This window comes from Sesamum indicum, linkage group LG7, assembly GCF_000512975.1.
Source record: "Sesamum indicum cultivar Zhongzhi No. 13 linkage group LG7, S_indicum_v1.0, whole genome shotgun sequence".
NCBI lineage: Eukaryota > Viridiplantae > Streptophyta > Magnoliopsida > Lamiales > Pedaliaceae > Sesamum > Sesamum indicum.
Window position 1 is genome coordinate 2,452,490 of NC_026151.1, and position 20,386 is coordinate 2,472,875.

General features: G+C 37.0%; 1 protein-coding gene across 2 annotated transcripts; it reads left to right on the plus strand.

The window, feature by feature from the left end:
* LOC105165972 (calcium-dependent protein kinase 29) lies at positions 8,770-14,334 on the plus strand. 2 transcript variants are annotated; one of them, XM_011085137.2, is made up of 8 exons: positions 9,086-9,764; positions 12,531-12,674; positions 12,948-13,100; positions 13,218-13,333; positions 13,417-13,584; positions 13,669-13,796; positions 13,874-13,973; positions 14,064-14,334. In XM_011085137.2, the coding sequence occupies exons 1-8, from the start codon at positions 9,086-9,088 to the stop codon at positions 14,148-14,150; spliced, it is 1,575 nt and encodes a 524-aa protein (XP_011083439.1). In that variant the 3' UTR covers positions 14,151-14,334. The 2 variants fall into 2 exon arrangements, with proteins under 2 accessions (XP_020550899.1, XP_011083439.1); XM_020695240.1 differs by having other exon boundaries at positions 8,770-9,764; positions 13,417-13,796.

Sequence of the window (20,386 nt, forward strand, 5' to 3'; positions counted from 1 at the left end):
AAAATCTGATAAATGTCTTGGGTGGTTATCATCTGATTACCAATTCTTGAATTAGTTTACTTTCAATTTGTTTTTCTTTTTAATGAATGGAAGGCCCTTTTCTGAATTAGGTAAATTGCAGGTATAAATTGCAAGAATTGAAGCGCATACGAAGAAGGAGGAAATGTAGGAAGGAGAAGAGGAGGAGGAGGAGGAGTCACCATCATTCAGATGACGATTCTTCTGATGATTCTGCTGATCTGCGGCATAAAACGAGGAGCAGGAAGGCAGATGCAGACTCTGATTCCGATGTTATTACTTTAGATGATTCGCGTGTAGGTAGGGGCAAGAAGCGGTCTAAGAAGAAGAGTAGGAAACATCGCCATGAAGAGGACTAGCTTCTACAGTAGGTGATATGTCTTGTGCTTTTAAGGTTCCTCTAAACTGCTTCTAACTATGCCCTATTCAGTCTTTAATCTGGTGGTTGATGAACTTCTTGATGAAACCCACTTTAGTTTAGTGGACAATGCATTAGTTTGGTGCATTTGAAGTTTTTCAGTTTGATGTAATGTATCATTTTAATTGCTTCATTCTTTTGGTTGTAAGAATTCTGATATTTACTGAGTATGCTATATATGATTCCGACATGTGATCGGTTCTGTTAGTTGAAATATTGCAGTAATGCTTTGGAATTTTATTGAGTTTAAAGTTGTTTTACTTGTTGGTTTCTATTTGATGCTTTGGGGGAAGCCTACCTGTGGCATCAAGAAGAGTTTAACTATTGCTGCTCTTTTGAACTCAGTGCTATTATTGGAGCAAAGAAGGTTTTGCATTTCCCAGTATGTTTTATTTATGTAATTATATTAGGGCAATGATTTTGTGATTAATATTATCCAATTTCTGGATCAACCTCTCTGAACATCATGATCTGGTGTAGCAGGTTTCTGTTGAGATCATGATGTCAAGGAATATATTTTTATATGTTTTAATCAGCTACTGCATTTCTTTTTCAATTTTATCAACCACAAACTTGAGAAGTTTTGTTGAATGATGCCCTCTCCTTGTTCCAACTTTTCTATTTTCTTGTCTGTGCCTCTTTTTGTGTGTGTGGGGGGAGGGTGTGTTTGTGTGTGTGCGTGTGGAGTGTGTAGTGTGTGTGTGTGTGCGTGCGTCTGGGGTGTGTGTGTGTGTATAGGGTGTGTGGGTGTGTGTGTCTGTGGGGGGGGGGGGGGGGGGGGTGTGTGTGTGCGGGGTGTGTGTGTGTGTCATGCTAGAACATGTTTTACTTAAATTTTGAACATAGAAGAAGTGAGGTGTTGCTTTTATCTTTTGCGCCAACGAATGCCATCCGCGTCTTGTTACATTTGTCATTCTCCTTCAATTTCTAAGTCTACATTTCTAACTTCACAATCCTTTTTCTCGTGCAGTATGTCACCATAGTTTCGCAATATTTTATGCTCATTACGGGTATTGTTTGTCTTTGTGAGATATTTATGTCATTTGTAACATTTTTGTGTGCTTGCATAGATGTATATTCTCATTTTTGTTTACCTGATATGAAAGAGTATTTATTGAAATGAAGAACAATAACAGGACAGGAGAGAGTGCATTGTCCCTCTTCTTTTTTTTCTTTCAATATTTCTCGTTAGCAAGAGTGGTCTTGGATTGATTTACTTTACTAGCGGGGATATAGTGAGAGAACATGAGTGGAGGATTGATAAAATCTGATAAATGCCTTGGGTGGTTATGATCTGCTAACCAATTCTTGAATTGATTGTCAGCGACCGCTACAAAATGTTGTAGTTTTGAACCCTGACTTTGGTGTGTTTAGCCATTTTGATTTCCTTTATTCTAATAGCGGTCTCTATAATTTTCACCCTTGAATCACATGGTAGTTTCTGTAGCATCACCTTGATTTTTGGGTACTCGCATGGAAGAGGGAGAATGGTCCTTTTGCTCAGGAACAATTAATCAGTTGTATATGCTGCTGAAGCTTCACTCATGCTTGTGTTTACATGTGGCTTACTGTTTATCAGGTAAAGAACTAATCATTCACCTGCCCAAGTTTCTGTTGATTTTCTGCCTTCAGGTACTTATGGACAGTTTCATACATATTTGAGTGGTAATAGTTTCCTAGTAATGTGATTTTGGTATTGCAGAAACCATGATATTAGGCCTATAAGTTGTTGAATCTATAATGTTGCTTGATAAATGGCACAGCTGTTCCTGTGGCTCTTCTTTAGAAATTGAATGATTCTTTACTAGAAGGAGACACTAGCTTTAACTTTTTCCCTTACAAATTTTTATGCTAACTTTGTTAAACGTTGAGGCGTCTTATGTGATTTATGTTTCTAGTCGCTTGGGTTTTGCTGAAATGCCTTAGTAAATACAAAGGTAATCCAGTGCTAATTGCTTTCTGTTAACCATCCCATGTATTCATAACATTTTCGATTTTGGTTTACTTTCTGATTTCATGTTGCTTTTGAGCAGTATTGATAGATGGATTACCTTGAAGGTACATTTCTATTTCTATTTGTTTTTCTTTTTAAGGAATTGAAGACACTTTTCTGAATCAGGTAAATTGCAGGTATAAATTGTAAGAATTGAAGCGAATGCGAAGAAAGAGGAAGTGTAGGAAGGAGAAGAGGAGGAGGAAGAGTCACCATCATTCAGATGATGATTCTTCTAATGATTCTGCTGATCTGCGGCATAAAAGGAGGAGCAGGAAGGCAGATTCAGAGTCTGATTCCGACGTCAGTGCTTTAGATGATTCGCGAGTGGGTAGGGGCAAGAAGCGGTCTGAGAAGAAGAGCAGGAAACATCGCCATGAAGAGGACTAGCTTCTAAAGTAGGTGATATGTCTTGTGCTTTTAAGGTTCCTCTAAACTGCTGCTAAGTGTGCCCTATTCAATCTTTAATCTGGTGGTTGATGAGCTTCTTGATGAAACCCACTTTAGCTTAGTGCACAATACATTAGTTTGGTGCATTTGTTGTTTTTCAGTTTCTTGTAATGTATCATTTTAATTGCTTCATTCTTCTGGTTGTCAGAATTCTGATATTTACTGAGTATGCTATGTGTGATTCTGACATGTGATCGATCCTGTTAGTTGAAATATTACAGTAATACTTTGGAATATTATTGAGTATAAAGTTGTTTTACTTGTTGGTTGCTATTCGATGCTTTTGGGGAAACCTGCCTGTTGACATCAAGAAGAGCTTAACTATTGCTGCTCTTTTGAACCCAGTGTTATTATTGGAGCAAAGAAGGTTTTAGCATTTTCCAGTGTGTTTTATTTATGTAATTGTATTAGGACAATGATTTTGTGATTAATATTATCCAGTTTCTGGATCAACTTCTCTGAAAATCATGATCTAGTGTAGCAGGTTTCTGTTGAGATCATGGTGTCAAGGAATATATTTTTATATGTTCTAATGAGCTACTACATTTCTTTTTCAATTTTAGTGACCACAAACTTGAGAAGTTTTGCTGAATGATGCCCCCTCATTGTTCTGACATTTCTATTTTCTTGTATGTGCATCTTTTTTTTTAGGTGTGTGTGTGTGTGTGTATGGGGTGTGTGGGGTGTGTGTGTATGTGTGTGTTTGTGGGTGGGTGAGTGTGTGTGTGTGTGTGCATGTTGGGCATGTGTGTGTGTGTGTGCGCGCGTGTGGGGTGTGTGTGTGTGTGTGCGTGTGCGTGGGGGGTGTGTGGGTGTGTGTGGGTGTGTGTCACGGTATAACATGTTTTACTTTCATTTTGAAATAGAAGAAGTGAGGTGTTGTTTTACTTCTATTATCTTCTGCGCCAACGAATGTCATCTCCGTCTTGTTATATTTGTCATTCTTCTTCAATTTCTAAGTTTTCATTTCTAACTTCACAACCCTTTTTCTCGTGCAGTATGTCACCATAGTTTCGCAACATTTTATGCTCGTTACGAGTATTATTTGTCTTTGTGATATATTTATGTCCTTTATAACATTTTTGTGTACTTGCATAGATGTGTATTCTCATTTTTGTTTACCTGATATGAAAGAGTATTTATTGAAATGAAGAGCAATAACAGGACAGGAGAGAGTGCATTGTCCCTCTTCTTTTTTCCTTTCAATATATCTCGTTAGCAAGAGTGGTCTTGGACTGATTTACTTTACTAGAGGGGATATAGTGAGAGAACATGAGTGGAGGATTGATAAAATCTGATAAATGCCTCGGGTGGTCATGATTTGATAACCAATTCTTGAATTGGTTGCCAGCGACCACTACAAAATGTTGTAGTTTTGAACCCTTACTTTGGTGTGTTTAGCCATTTTGATTTCCTTCCTTCTAATAGCGGTCTCTATAATTTTCATACTTGAATCACATGGTAGTTTCTGTAGCATCACCTTGATTTTTGGATACTCGCATGGAAGAGGGAAAATGGTCCTTTTGCTCAGGAACAATTAATCAGTTGTATATGCTGCTGAAGCTTCACTCATGCTTGTGTTTACATGTGGCTTATTGTTTATCAGGTAAAGAACTAATCATTCACCTGCCCAAGTTTCTATTATTTTTCTGCCTTGAAGTAGTTATGGACAGTTTCATACATATTTGAGCGGTAACAGTTTCCTCGTAATGTGGTTTTGGTATTGCAGAAACCAGGATATTAGGCGTATAAGTTGTTGAATCTGTGGTGTTGCTTGATAAATGGCACAGCTGTTCCTGTGGCTCTTCTTTAGAAAGTGAATGATTCCTTTACTGGAAGGAGACACTAGCTTTAACTTTTTCCATTATAAGTTTTTATGCTAACTTTGTTAAAGGTTGAGGCATGTTGTGTGATTTATGTTTCTTGTCGCTTGGGCTTTTGCTGAAATGCCTTCGTAAATACAAAGGTAACCCAGTGCTAATTGCTTTCTGTTAACCATCCCACGTATTCATAGCATTTTCGATTTTGGTTTACTCTCTGATCTCATGTTGCTTTTGAGCAGTATGGGTAGTTGAATTATCTTGAAGGTACTTTTCTATTTCTTTTCTATTTTTCTTTTTAAGGAATTGAAAACACTTTTTCTGAATCAGGTAAATTGCAGGTATAAATTGCAAGAATTGAAGCGCATGTGAAGAAAGAGGAAGTGTAGGAGGGAGAAGAGGAGGAGGAGGAGTCACCATCATTCAGATGATGATTCTTCTAATGATTCTGCTGATCTGCGGCATAAAAGGAGGAGCAGGAAAGCAGATTCAGACTCTGTTTCTGACGTCAGTGCTTTAGATGATTCACGAGTGGGTAGGGGCAAGAAGCGGTCTGAGAAGAAGAGCAGGAAACATCGCCATGAAGAGGACTAGCTTCTAAAGTAGGTGATATGTCTTGTGCTTTTAAGGTTCCTCTAAACTGCTGCTAAGTGTGCCCTATTCAATCTTTAATCTGTTGGTTGATGATCTTCTTGATGAAACCCACTTTAGCTTAGTGGACAATGCATTAGTTTGGTGCATTTGCTATTTTTCAGTTTGATGTAATGTATCATTTTAATTGCTTCATTCTTCTGGTTGTAAGAATTATGATATTTACTGAGTATGCTATGTGTGATTCCGATATGTGATCGGTCCTGTTAGTTGAAATATTATAGTAATGCTTTGGAATTTTATTGAGTTTAAAGTTGTTTTACTTGTTGGTTGCTATTCGATGCTTTGGGGGAAGCCTGCCTGTGGGCATCAAGAAGAGCTTAACTATTGCTGCTCTTTTGAACCCAGTGTTATTATTGGAGCAAAGAAGGTTTTAGCATTTCCCAGTGTGTTTTATTTATGTAATTGTATTAGGGCAATGATTTTGTGATTAATATTATCCAGTTTCTGGATCAACTTCTCTGAAAATCATGATCTAGTGTAGCAGGTTTCTGTTGAGATCATGGTGTCAAGGAATATATTTTTATATGTTCTAATCAGCTACTGCATTTCTTTTTCAATTTTATTGACCACAAACTTGAGAAGTTTTGTTGAATGATGCCCCCTTATTGTTCCGACATTTCTATTTTCTTGTCTATGCATCTTTTTATTTATGTGTGTGTGTGTGTGTATGCATGTGGAATGTGTGTGTGTGTGTATGAGGTGTGTGGGCTGTGTTTGTGTATGTGTGTGTTTGTGGGGGGTGAGTGTGTGTGTGTGTGTGTGTGTGTGCGTGTGGGGCATGTGTGTGTGGGGTGTGTCCACGCGTGTGGGGTGTGTGTGTGTGGTGCGTGTGTGTGTATGTGTCACGGTAGAATATGTTTTAGTTTCATTTTGAATATAAAAGAAGCGAGGTGTTGCTTTTATCTTTTGCGCCAACGAATGTCATCTGCGTCTTGTTGCATTTGCCATTCTCCTTTAATTTCTAAGTCTTCATTTTCATCTTCACAATCCTTTTTCTCGTGCAGGATGTCACCATTACGGGTATTGTTTGTCTTTATGATATATTTATGTCCTTTGTAACATTTTTGTGTGCTTGCATAGATGTGTATTCTTATTTTTGTTTACCTGATATGAAAGAGTATTTATTGAAATGAAGAGCAAAAACAGGACAGGAGAGAGTGCATTGTCCCTCTTCTTTTTTCCTTTCAATATATCTCGTTAGCAAGAGTGGTCTTGGATTGATTTACTTTTCTAGAGGGGATATAGTGAGAGAACATGAGTGGAGGATTTATAAAATATGGTAAATGCCTTGGGTGGTTATGATCTGGTAGCCAATTCTTGAATTGGTTGCCAGCGACCACTAAAAATATTGTAGTTTTGAACCCTGACTTTGGTATGTTTAACCATTTTAATTTCCTTCCTGCTAATAGCGGTCTCTATAATTTTCACATTTGAATCACATGGTAGTTTCTGTAGCATCACCTTGATTTTTGGATACTCGCATGGAAGAGGGAGAATGGTCCTTTTGCTCAGGAACAATTAATCAGTTATATATGTTGTAGCTGATGTTTGACTCATGTTTGTGTTTACATGTGGCTTACTGTTTATCAGGTAAAGAACTAATTATTCACCTGCCCAAGTTTCTGTTGATTTTCTGCCTTCAGGTACTTATGGACAGTTTCATACATATTTGAGTGATAACAGTTTCCTAGTAATGTGATTTTGGTATTGCAGAAACCAGGATATTAGGCCTATAAGTTATTGAATTTGTGGTGTTGCTTGATAAATGGCACAGTTGTTCCTGTGATTCTTCTTTAGAAAGTGAATGATTCTTTTACTCTAAGAGGGAAGGTTTGGTGCTAAATAACTGCGGGTTATTTTGCAATTTTACCCAAGAAATATTATTGGTTTTTGAACCTTATGTCTCACTGTGTGTGGACTGTTCTCGAAGGCAGAAGTATTTTGTTTGGAGTGTTCTGGACGTTTCTTGAGGCATTACTTAAACTTACGCAAAAATAGGGTATTACATTGACAATAAACGGACAATAATGAGTTGAGAAACTATTGTTCCCACGCGGTGGACTCATAATGAATTTCCTCAAACACCCTAAGAATACGTCGTGTATAAATACGAACAAGAGGAAATCAGTGTACAATAAGCTGAGAAGCAAGTTGCTTAAAATGGCACAAACATGGGGAATTGAAATTCTAATTTCGGAAACTCCATCCAAATGAAAATAATTAATTGCATAATAAGTACATTAAGTTATAATTATCATATGATTAATATATGATATTGTAATTATGTAAATATATACAATAATAATAATATATTATGCGATTATTTAAACCTAATTACATTTGATTTAGACAAAATCTTTATGTTGAAATTTGATGATTGGCCAAAATAGATAACAAAGAAAATTTTGAATTAGTAAAATAACAATTGTCTTTTATATGGGGTCCACCAAAATTTATTGATCACCATAAAATTACCTAAATATTTGGATAATTTCACTCATTTCTCTTTAATTTTGTCGTAATTACACACCAGTCCTTTATAATTTAAAAAATTACATTTAGTATCTTTCGTATTTATTTTCATCCATTAAATAAATTTTCATGTTGTCAAAATTTCACCATATTTGTTCATACTAGTAATAAATAAGTGAATTAAAAATTCATATATATTTACATATAATTGACTTAATTATTATTAATTTATTGCAAGTGAAACAAAGTTTTTTGCCAATCAAATTACTCTTACATCTTCACAATGGCTAATGCATGTACGAGGTGCATTTTCACCCTTATAAGGGTAGTTTGGTCAGAAAAATTTGTTTGACCATCAATAAGTTTGGAGTAAGTCAATAAATATGATTTTTTATTAATATCAACAAAATTTGTGAATTTTTGACTAACAAGGAATTTATTTATTGGACAAAAACAAACATCATGATCCATGTTTCAAGAATTTCATTATTATATGTACCTTTCATACTATATAAATTCTACGTGTAACTACACCAAATTTTAAAAGATTGCATAATGATCCATGTTTCAAGAATTTCATTATTTTGTTGGTGTCGAATTACTCCCTATGTCAACTATATTATAAATAGCTCCAATAGCTAATTTGTCAGGTATGATATTCTATTCAATCTATTTTTCTTCAATAAAAAAATTTCACTAATATAAGCATTGGAGGATGATTGCGGGGTATATATCAAATTTTGAGATTTGAGTGTAGAAATGAAGTCATGAGGAGAGAGGAGATGAACTCAAGGCTCAATCTAATATTAAACATGACAAATGTAATAAATTAATTAAAATTCCATAGACCAAAGTTTGAAGCAAGAAGTAGAATTATAAAATGTATTTCCTTGTCTATGCTCTTTTGAGAAGGGTATATATCCCAAGCAACTAAGCAAGAAGAACACGGAAGAAAATACCAACCAAAGGCAAGCAACCAAACCCCAAAGCAAAGCACCTTAAAAAGTAGCACCCCACCCCATTTTTATTCTCTTACATTGAACCGCCGTTGTTCAACATCGTATTCATATTCATATCCCCCATATCTCACAACTCTCATTTTCCCACTCTCCCTCCATCAAACACACACATTACTCACCAACCAAAAAGCAAGAAATAAAAAAAAAAAAAAAGGAAAGAAAGAAAAGAAACAACTCTCTCTCTCTCTCTCACACACACACACACACAGTCATACTCAAACAAATAATTTTTTTTTTCCAGATGGGATTTTGCTTCTCCAAATTCAAGAGAACCAGGGACATCCCCATATCATCATCCTCTCCATCAGACTCCCCCTCTCCTCCCTACAATCCACCCCCTCCCCTCCACCATGCACTGCCACCACCAGGACAAACCACCGCAGCACCACGGCCGCCGTCGCCGCCCAACATCGGGCCGGTCCTCCGTAAGCCTTGCATCGACATAACCACACTGTACGATCTTGACAAAGAACTGGGCAGAGGGCAGTTCGGCATCACCTACCTCTGCACAGAGAAAGCCACCGGATTGAAATACGCGTGCAAGTCCATTTCAAGAAGAAAGCTCGTGACTGAAAAGGACATAGAAGATGTAAGAAGGGAGATCATGATTCTGCAGCACTTGACCGGACAGCCTAACATCGTTGAGTTCAAAGGGGCTTATGAGGACAAGAAAAACCTGTATTTGGTTATGGAGTTGTGCTCCGGGGGTGAGCTCTTCGACCGGATTACAGCGAGAGGGAGCTATTCTGAGAAGGAGGCTGCAAGACTTGGGAGACAGATTGTGAATGTGGTTCATGTTTGTCATTTCATGGGAGTGATGCATAGAGACTTGAAGCCTGAGAATTTCTTGATGGTGAATAGGGATGAGGATTCTCCCTTGAAGGCTACTGATTTTGGGCTCTCAGTTTTCATCGAGTCAGGTCAGTTTGAAAAGTTTAAATGCAGGTTTCATTACACTTAATTATCATGATAAAGAATTAAAATTTGCAACAAATACTAATTAACTGCATTTGTGCAACGCATATTAGCAAATTTTGCAAATATGATCAAAATATTAATTACAATTAAAAATTATGATAAATATTTCGGACATGGGGTGAAATTATTGTCAATATTAATATTGATTAACTATAACAAAAAAAATTTAAAGTTTTTGTCTAGATTTTATTTGATGTGTTCGATAATATTAATTTATCGTGATTTTAAAGTTGTAGTAATTAATAGTTTAGGGAATAAATTCTTCTTTTTTTTTTTTTCCTGTAATGTTTCTTATTAATTTAGATAAATGTTGTTTTCTTGTGTTCAAAAAAAGTTTGATGGGTATATATATTGAGTGATAATTCGATTTAAAATGAAATTATTGCTTGCTTGTAAAGTATTGGTTGCTGGAAAGATATGATTGTTTAATTGCAACAGTTTCCTGAGAGCACTTTTGTGTTGTGCAAGTTTATAATATATGATAGTGCGGGAGGCTACATGGGATTGTGAAACTGTCCTGTCCTGTCTTAATTATTTCCTATTAATGAACAAATGGAGACTTTGAAGTTTACAAAGACTCGTTTTCTGTAATAAAAAATGCTATCCATCATTTCCCATACTTATATATAAATTAGTCCTTTTTCTTTAATTTTTTTATTTCAGTACCTATCTTGATTTGGAAAGTATTGATTGGTTTATTTATTTTACATGGACTAACTCTAACAATTCTTTTCTAAATCAAGAAGATGTTAAAAAGAGTGAAGAATAAATAATATTGAGAAATTCTAACTTAAGTCTGATCAAATTATATTTAAATCAATTACAAAATAAATATAATACAATTATTATGTGATTAGTGCATAATTTAAAAAAAATAATCAATTATATAACAATATATACATTATTTATGCAATTGATTGAATTTGATTAGATCTGATTTAAATAAAATAGCATGAATGACTAGTGGGATATTTTCTTTGTGAAAGATAGAAAAAGAGAGCACTTGCATGGACGATTGATGAATTAGGACATACATAAGATAAAGTTTTCTTATTGATGGCGACAGATGTTTGTGATGTTTGATTTATTTTTTATTTTATTTAATATATATAATCATAATATATATTATAATTAAATGTTATTAAAATAAAAATACAACAGAATTTAAAATAAAAAAATCAGTTGGCTCCAGGTTGAAACTTGAAAATGAGTTTTGCAGGTAAAATATGTGGATGTCACTTTAGGATTAGGTCAAGAAGACCAGGTCAACTGGACAAGGACAGGTCAACCTCAACCTCATGTTTCTTTTTTACTTTTGGAGGGAGTGGGAGTGGTGTGGGGTTTTGGGGGCTACCCTTAGCTGGTGGGCAATTATATGTGATTTTTTATTTTAATTATAATATATAGAGTATGATTATATATATTAAATGAAATAAAAAAAATACAATAATTCTGCTGTAATCTTATTTTAATTAATATTTAATTATAATATATATATGATGATTATATATATTAAATGAAATAAAAAATACAATAATGAATATCAAGTAAGAGTAAAACTAGTTTGCCCCAGTTTACTTTTATTATAGAAATAAATGAATAATAAAATAAGTTTGAATTAGATGTACTATAAAAAAAAATAGATTAATTATAGATAGTATACTTTGTTATATTCTTTTGGTTGAACAAAACTAATTCTAGTATCTGCTTTACATGATAACCTATTTTAAATGCTAAATAACATATATGTCCTTAAATTTATAAGATCATTTTTTTCCTCAAAGTGAAATAAAAGCCCCAAAAAGGATAGGAGAAGACAATGGGTAGGTGGAAGGAAGACGGCGAACGAGTGGGGATGGGGGCAATTGATCAAAGTGCACAGTAGATTGGGTCGGTTCAAAATCTATAAAAATCAGTCTAAAAAAGTTCGATCCAAGAATATCGGTCTACTACTGTTCATGGTTGGTTTTAGGACGGTCTTAGGTCCAATTGGGTCCATTTTTAAATTTAGAGCCAACCCATGGACTGACTTAATTGAGGACCAGACCAAGCTGGAATGTGCTTGTTTTATTTGTTTTTTTTTTTTTTTTTGTGATATTGAGATCTTCTTATTATGAGTTGGGTATAGTTGAATTTATTATATGAGTTGACTAACTCAACAACCCACACAATAAATAAACCCAGACCCCTATCTGGTGAAGTATGGGCGACTAGGACCCAATTCCCCATTGTAAACGGGGCCTTAAAGTATAAGAAATATGGGTTTACAATTTCTCATTGTTGTGGTTATGAAAAAAGAAGAGTAATTGAAAGGGCTCATAGTTCTTATGGAAAATTCTAAATTAACATTTGTTTGATCAAATTTGAACAGTTCAAAAAGAGTTGTCAATCATACAACAAATAAATTCTACTTGTTATGTAACTGAATCAGTTCAACAAAATTTGATTTTAACTTTGATTGTTAAGAAAAAAAAGAATCGCCACATTTCATTCTGTGTGAATAAAACCCCAACATAATGTTTAACAATATTTGGATAATCCCATATGTGAAATCGATATACTCTTCTGGAAATATTTGGGAATGTTTTGATTTTGGAGAAAGCTAATATGATATCAATTCTTAATGTTATTCAATCAATTACATTTCTAGCAAAGTTGCATAAGATTTTGAGTTGTGCTGCAATTCCCTTTGGACAAATATTTTCCAGGAAAAGTCTATAGAGATGTTGTCGGGAGTGCTTATTATGTGGCGCCTGAAGTTCTGGGAAGAAAGTACGGCAAGGAGATTGATGTCTGGAGCGCTGGAGTCATTTTGTACATACTTTTAAGTGGATTTCCACCCTTCTGGGCTGGTAAGTTAAGTAAACACTTATTAACTTGATAAGCTCGGTACAACAAGTACTGGTGTACAACGACTATTAGCCGTTATTTCGACAAGTTAGAATTTATATTTTCGTAGTGGCTCTTTTACGTATGCTGCCTGAAAGGGTCATAAAACAACAGAAACCTCTTCGGGAATAGCACATTCTTATACGACGTTCTTGTCATAAACTACAGGTTACCAGATTAGTAACTCTTGATGGTAGAGAAGTTTACTGATGATGTAAGAATCGTTTGTATTTCAGAGACAGAGAAAGGTATATATGAGGAAATCTTGAAGGGTCATGTAGACCTTCAGACCTCTCCCTGGCCTTCTATATCAGCTGGAGCAAAGGATCTCATCACTAAAATGTTGACCATGGATCCAAGAAAAAGAATTACTGCTGCGGAAGCTCTTGGTCAGTAGATCAAAATATTTGTAGCTATGTAAATGATTTTTTTACTCTCAAGTTAACATATATATGATAAAATCACTCCCGTCATTGGTGTATTTTGATTTGTCTGTTTATTACCAGAGCATCCTTGGCTGAAGAAAGACGGCGAAGCATCAGACAGACCGATTGACAGTGCTGTTCTAATCAGGATGAAGCAATTCAGGGCGATGAACAAGCTGAAAAAGCTCGCACTCAAGGTACCGAAATTATCGTTGATTATTGAATTTTCTGTCGAGGGTAAGACGCAACGATAGGAGTAATATGGATTAATACTTGAAAGGTTATTGCTGAAAACCTGTCTGAAGAAGAAATCAAGGGACTAAGACAAATGTTCAACAATATGGATACTGATGGAAGTGGTACTATTACATATGAAGAACTCAGGACAGGGTTGTCTAAGCTGGGATCCAAGCTTAGTGAAGCTGAAATAAAACAACTGATGGAAGCTGTAAGAATTTCTGCACTCTCTCATCTTGCATTGGTGCAAATTTTAAATTTATTGCCTGAACGGTACTGTTCTTTCCTTATCCAGGCCGATGTTGACAAGAACGGGACCATAGACTACATTGAGTTTATTACTGCGACCATGCATCGGCATAGACTGGAGAAAGAAGAGAATCTGTACAAGGCTTTTCAGTATTTTGACAAGGATAATAGCGGGTACATATATTTCTTCGATTCTCATTTTGAACGCTTAGTCCTGGAAAGACTTGTAAATTAACGTTTTCGCTCGTCAGATATATTACAAGAGATGAGCTGAGACATGCCATGCAACAATATGGGATGGGGGACGAGGCGACAATCGATGAGGTTCTTGATGATGTCGACACTGACAAAGTAAGATAATTAATTAGGGATGTTTTCGAATTGTTTTGAGTACCATATCTGGACATGAAATGTGATGAATCGATCATTTTTGGTCCGTAGGACGGGAGGATCAATTACGAAGAATTCGCGGCTATGATGAAAAAAGGAACGGTCGATTTCTCTGAACAACTGAGGACGGACGAATAACATGTGCAATATCTCATCAATTATTATGTGAGAAAAGACTCGACCGAGCGTTGTACATAACTCAATATTTTTCACATGATCATGTTTGGACCCTTTTTATTTCCATCAAATAATGTTGGGACAGCGTATGAACGGATTCGCAAATTGTATTTCAGTGCTAATAAAAGGTGCAAATTAGTGCTAATAATGTTTGGACAACTTATGAACCGACATACAATCTATCATAATGTTTGGATTCGTTTTCGAAGTGTTTTGTTGTGTTTTGTGGAAATAGACAGAGAAAAGTAAAGATAAATAAGTGTGTGTTAGAGATAATATATATGTTTGGATTTGTTTTTTAAGATAATTTAAAATAAGTATTGTATGTTTAATGTTGTATTTTGAGAGACAAAAATTACTATTCATTGTCAATTCATAGTCAAATCATGTCTTTTTATATATATTTATGTATATGTATGTATTTATGCTAAAACAGTTTAAAACACCTAGATAAGGTGTTTTTGAATGATGGCAAACATTGGGTATGTTTTGACTCGTCCCGAAGATAACTTAAAAATGAAAATAAACATAGCGTATAATTCTTACTTGTATTTAAGTAAATCTGACGGTTGTTCATTGAGAAACCAAATCTGAGTGAGTTTAAGTCCTACGGATGTGGCGATCGTCTTCCATTTTCAACCTTTCATGTCAATTTTAAGACATTTACTTGTTCATATATTTCAAACCTGACTTGCCCGATGCTCATAATTTTTGCTCCAGAATCGAAGCCCCGGGCCAAATTAATGACCTCGCCCAGTGAGACCGATCATGCCAACAAGTAGACAACACTTGTTAAGCCCGAAGTATCATAACAAGCTCGGCTAAAATGTAATATTTGTCTTCTATTTTTTGCATTTTATCGTTTTAGTCTTTTATCTTTTAGGATAATAAATAATTTCTATAACTTTTTAATTTTGGTCTTTCATATGAGCTTTGCAAATGATGCCGAAAAAGGGCATGCATGTGCCTTTTTTTTATTTTAATTTAGGATTTTTATTTCCATCAATCAATTTCTACCAGCATGGAAGCAAATTTTTGATTCTGTGTTTTTTGTATTTTGACATTTTAGTCATTCATCCTTTTAAAGTAGTAAATATGTTTTGTAATTTTTAATTACATTTAATCCGAACAAGATGTAAGCCAAGATCTCAATGCAAATGGATTGAATTTTCTATTGAAAATATTAAAGTATTGAAAGATTATATTATTAATTTTAGTTAAGAAACTATTTTATGTTAGGAAATGAATCGGGTTAAGATGGACAACAGGCTGGAATATGAAGGCGATAAAAGACACACGAATTTATTAACCCAGTTTGGATATAAATCCTATGTCTGGGGGCGATACCAAGTCAGGAGAAAACATTCAAAGAGGAGGAAAATTGAGGAGTACAACGCACACACACTAGTATGTAAGTCTTCACCACACGTGAAGACAACACTCACTCTCGTCTCAACTCTTTCTCACGATTATACAGAGAACCTATATGTTTTTCTCTTTACTCTACTCTACTCTACTCTACAAAACAATGCTAATAAAAGTAGTATATATATAGCCATGACTTATCCTTTTTCCAACTCAACTTGGGATTTCTAAGTTGAATCGGGTTATCCTTCTCCAACTCAACTTTGAATCGGGTTATCCTTCTCCAACTCAACTTGGGATTTCTAAGTTGAATCAGGTTATCCTTTTCTTCTTCAAATCAATCTTCATAACTTAACAATCTCCCACTTGAAGATTGATTAGCTTTTCTCCACTTCTTTTTTGGTACTGCCGGGTTTGTCCACTCTAGTCATCAAGGCCAGTCGAAGCCGTACGCAGCTTCAACTTCTCCATCGCAACCGCCTTGGTCAGCATGTCCGCAGGATTCTTTTCTCCTTGGATCTTCTCCAGCTGCAGTGCCTTCTTCTCCATAAGTTGTCGGATGAAATGGTACTTGATCTCGATGTGCTTTGTCCCCGAATGGAACGCGGGATTCTTTGCCAGATGGATCGCACTCTGGCTATCGCTATGAAGAATCACATCTGCCTGAGGTTTCCCTAATTCACCCAAGAAGTGTTGCAGCCAAATGAGCTCCTTAGCCGCCTCAGTAACTGCCACGTACTCAGCTTCCGTCGTGGACAGTGTGACAACCTTCTGCAACTTTGAGACCCAGGATACGGCTGTACCGCCATATGTGAACACGTACCCTGTAGTGCTCCTCCTTTTGTCATAGTCACTCTCTGCAAAATCAGCGTCAACAAACCCAAACAAGGTAAGCTTGCCCTTACCAAACACCAATGCTCGGTCCTTAGTACCCCTTAGGTACCTAAGAATCCATTTCACAGCTTCCCAGTGCATCACTCCTGGATTGCTCATAAAACGGCTAACTACTCCCACTGCATGTGCTATATCCGGTCGAGTACAGATCATAGCATACACCAGGCTCCCAATTGCTGAGACATACGGTGTGACTCTCATCTTTGCACGTTCGGAGTCAGTCTGGGGCGAATTACTGTTGGATAGTTTGAACTGATTTCCCAATGGCGTTCCAACCGGTTTTGCATTTTCCATCTTGAATCTGCATAATACCTTCTCAATATAATCAGATTGAGATAACCATAATTTACCAATACCTTTGTCCCTTGTGATTTTCATGACTGCCTCTGCGTAACATTCGGGTTCTCCACAATCAGACAAAAACAAGTAATAAAGAGAGGGGGAGTACCTATCTGGGGCCCTTCTCAGCCTCGGTTCTCGACCCAGTGCCAAGGTCTCAGCCTCGGTTCTCGACCCAGTGCCAAGGGTGTGCTGCTTTCAGTAATCGGTTCCTCCGATACTGGTTTTGGCTCTATCTCTGTATGTTCGATTTCGTCCGTCTGAACTCCCACTGAATCCGTATCTGCTGGTCTCATGATCCCGGAATTTGAAATGTCGAGATCAACAAATTCCCTTTCCTTCTTGTCATCGTCCAGGCTTACCTTCCTGTCGTTGTACATTACATCCTCATTGAATATAACATTCCTGCGACGAATTATTTTCCGGTTTTGATCATCCCAGAATCTATACCCAAATTCGTCAGTCCCATACCCAATGAATGTACATTTAATCGACTTAGCATCCAGCTTAGTCCGATCATCGTTCAAAATATAGGCTGAACAACCAAACGTACGTAAGAAAGAAAGATCCACTTTCTTACCACTCCATACCTCTTCTGGTATCCTGTTGTTCAACGGGACAGAAGGCCCTCGATTGATCCAGCAAGCAGCCGTGTTGACTGCATCTGCCCAAAACATCTTTGGTAGTCCGCTCTTCAATCGCATGCATCTCGCACTGTCATTCAGTGTTCTGTTCATCCTCTCAGCAACGCCATTTTGCTGAGGTGTCCCCGGGATTGTTTTCTGCATTCGGATTCCATGGTCGGCGCAGTAATTCTTGATACCTTCACTGCTGTACTCGCCACCGTTATCCGATCTGAGACATTTCACTTGTAGACCTGTCTCATTTTCCACTAGTGCCCTCCATCTCCTGAATGTATCAAAGGCATCAGATTTTCTTTTTAAGAAATGCACCCATATCTTTCTAGTGGAGTCATCGACGAATGTCATGTAGTACGTTGATCCACTAAGAGATGACACTGGTGCTGGCCCCCACAAATCGGTGTGAACAAGCTCCAACTTTTCTTTTCTCGGAGTTCTTCCTGTGGTCAAGAAGCTCACCCGCTTCTTCTTTCTGAACACGCAATGTTCATAATGACCCACCTCTACCGATTTTAACTCGGGCAACCGTCCTTTCGACTTCAGCACGTTCATTCCATTCTCGCTCATGTGGCCCAAGCGATTGTGCCACAGGTTAGCCTGCGATACAGTTCCTGCAAAGGGGATGTTTGAACTGGATCCTCCAGCCATGTAGAGCGTTCCCGACTTTAATCCTCGCGCCAAAGTCATTGCTCCCCGACTGATCTTCCACTTCGCGTCTCCAAACGTCGTGTGGAATCCATCACTACCCAGCTGTCCAACTGAGATCAAGTTTCTCTTCAGTCCTGGTATGTGTCTCACATCATGTAGGGTCCAGCATGACCCATTCGTTGATTTGATCCGCACATCTCCCTTTCCTACAATCTTGAGGGGTTTGTTATCTGCAAGATAAACTAAGCCAAAATCACCTGAGGTGTATGGCTCCATGATGTCTTTGTTGCTGCATGAGTGGAATGAGGCCCCTGAATCCACAACCCAATCATCGGAAGAACTGCTCACACTCAACAAGAGTGCATCCGTGATCTCCTCCGTCGCGGCATTCGCTGTTCGGCCCTCCTTTTCCTTCTTTGGCGCCCGACATTCGCTTTTCATGTGTCCGGGCTTCTCGCAGTTCCAGCACACCATCTCCTTCTTGCCCTTGTTCTTCCCCCTGGACCTTGACCTTCCACGGTATTTACCCCGTGTGTCAGGTCTCCCTCTGGACTCTGTATGTAGTGCAGAGCCAGATGATCCACCCGTTTGCTTTCTACGGGTTTCCTCGTTCAACATTATGTTCCTGATGTTGTCGAACTTCATCTTCTCCTTCACAGACGAAGTGCTTACCGAAGTTACAACCACATCCCAACTGTCAGGTAAAGATGAGAGCAAAATTAACGCTTTTACCTCATCGTCAAACACGATATCCACAGATGCCAGCTGTGTCGTGAGTTGGTTGAAGTCATTGAAGTGATCGGCCACCGACTTCCTCTCCTCCATCTGCAACCTGAATAGTTTCTTCATCAGCATGACCTTGTTCATTGCTGAGGGTTTCTCGTACATATCGGCAAGAGTCTGTAGGACTTCCTTCGTGCTCTTCGCTCCCTTCACATGATAGGCGACATTCCGAGAGAGCGACAGGATTATAGCGTTCATCGCCTTTCGATCGAGCACCTTCCATTCTTCATCACTCGTCTTCTCGGACTTCTCTGCAAGTGGTTCGTATAGGTCCTTCCCGTACAGGTAGGCCTCCATCTGCATACGCCAAAACCCAAAGTCGGAACCATTGAACCATTCGACTGGAAACTTTCCCTCCATCTTAACTCCTTGAACCAGGCTCTTGATACCAGTTGTTAGGAAATGGATCGGGTTAAGATGGACAACAGGCTGGAATATGAAGGCGATAAAAGACACACGAATTTGTTAACCCAGTTTCGATATAAATCCTACGTCTGGGGGCGATACCAAGCCAGGAGAAAACACTCAAAGAGGAGGAAAATTGAGGAGTACAATGCACACACACTAGTATGTAAGTCTTCACCACACGTGAAGACAACACTCACTCTCGTCTCAACTCTTTCTATCGATTATACAGAGAACCTATATGTTTTTCTCTCTACTCTACTCTACTCTACTCTACAAAACAATGCTAATAAGAGTAGTATATATATAGCCATGACTTATCCTTTTTCCAACTCAACTTGGGATTTCTAAGTTGAATCGGGTTATCCTTCTCCAACTCAACTTTGAATCGGGTTATCCTTCTCCAACTCAACTTGGGATTTCTAAGTTTAATCAGGTTGTCCTTTTCTTCTTCAAATCAATCTTCACAACTTAACATTTTATAGAAGTAGCATATATATATATATATATATATATATTAAATAGAATAAATATATAATAAAATTTAAAATAAAAACTCCAATCCACATAACAACCCTTTGAATTAGGAGCTTCTAAGTGGTTGAAGAAATCATAAATCTGTGGTTATTACATTCCGCTCCCTCTACTATACCTTATATATAACAAATACCTCAATAAGTTGTGCATCTAACCCTTGGACTATATTATGTAATATTTGCGCCTTATATACCATGGGAATTTTTATTGATATCTGATTTGAATTGAGGTCATGTTTCGTCAAAATATATTTGTATTGGGTATGTTATCTCTTTCGTATTCTCGATTTAGATAAATAAGTGGGTTAAATTGTAAGAAAATTAAATTTTGGGGTCACTCCCAAAATTAGAATAATTAATAAGATAATTGAAGTTGTATAACTCGATCTTCGTATAATAAATACGAATTCTTACAAATAGAGATAACCCCCTATTTATAAAAATCATTCATCTGAGTCGTATTGAGCCATGTATCAGCTCCAAAACCCTTAGATAGGCAAGCCATCAATGGGTACAATGTTGGGTTGTCGGGTCGGTCGATTGTAGGGGGTTGGGTGTAAATGTCTTTTTCAGTACTTGTACTAAA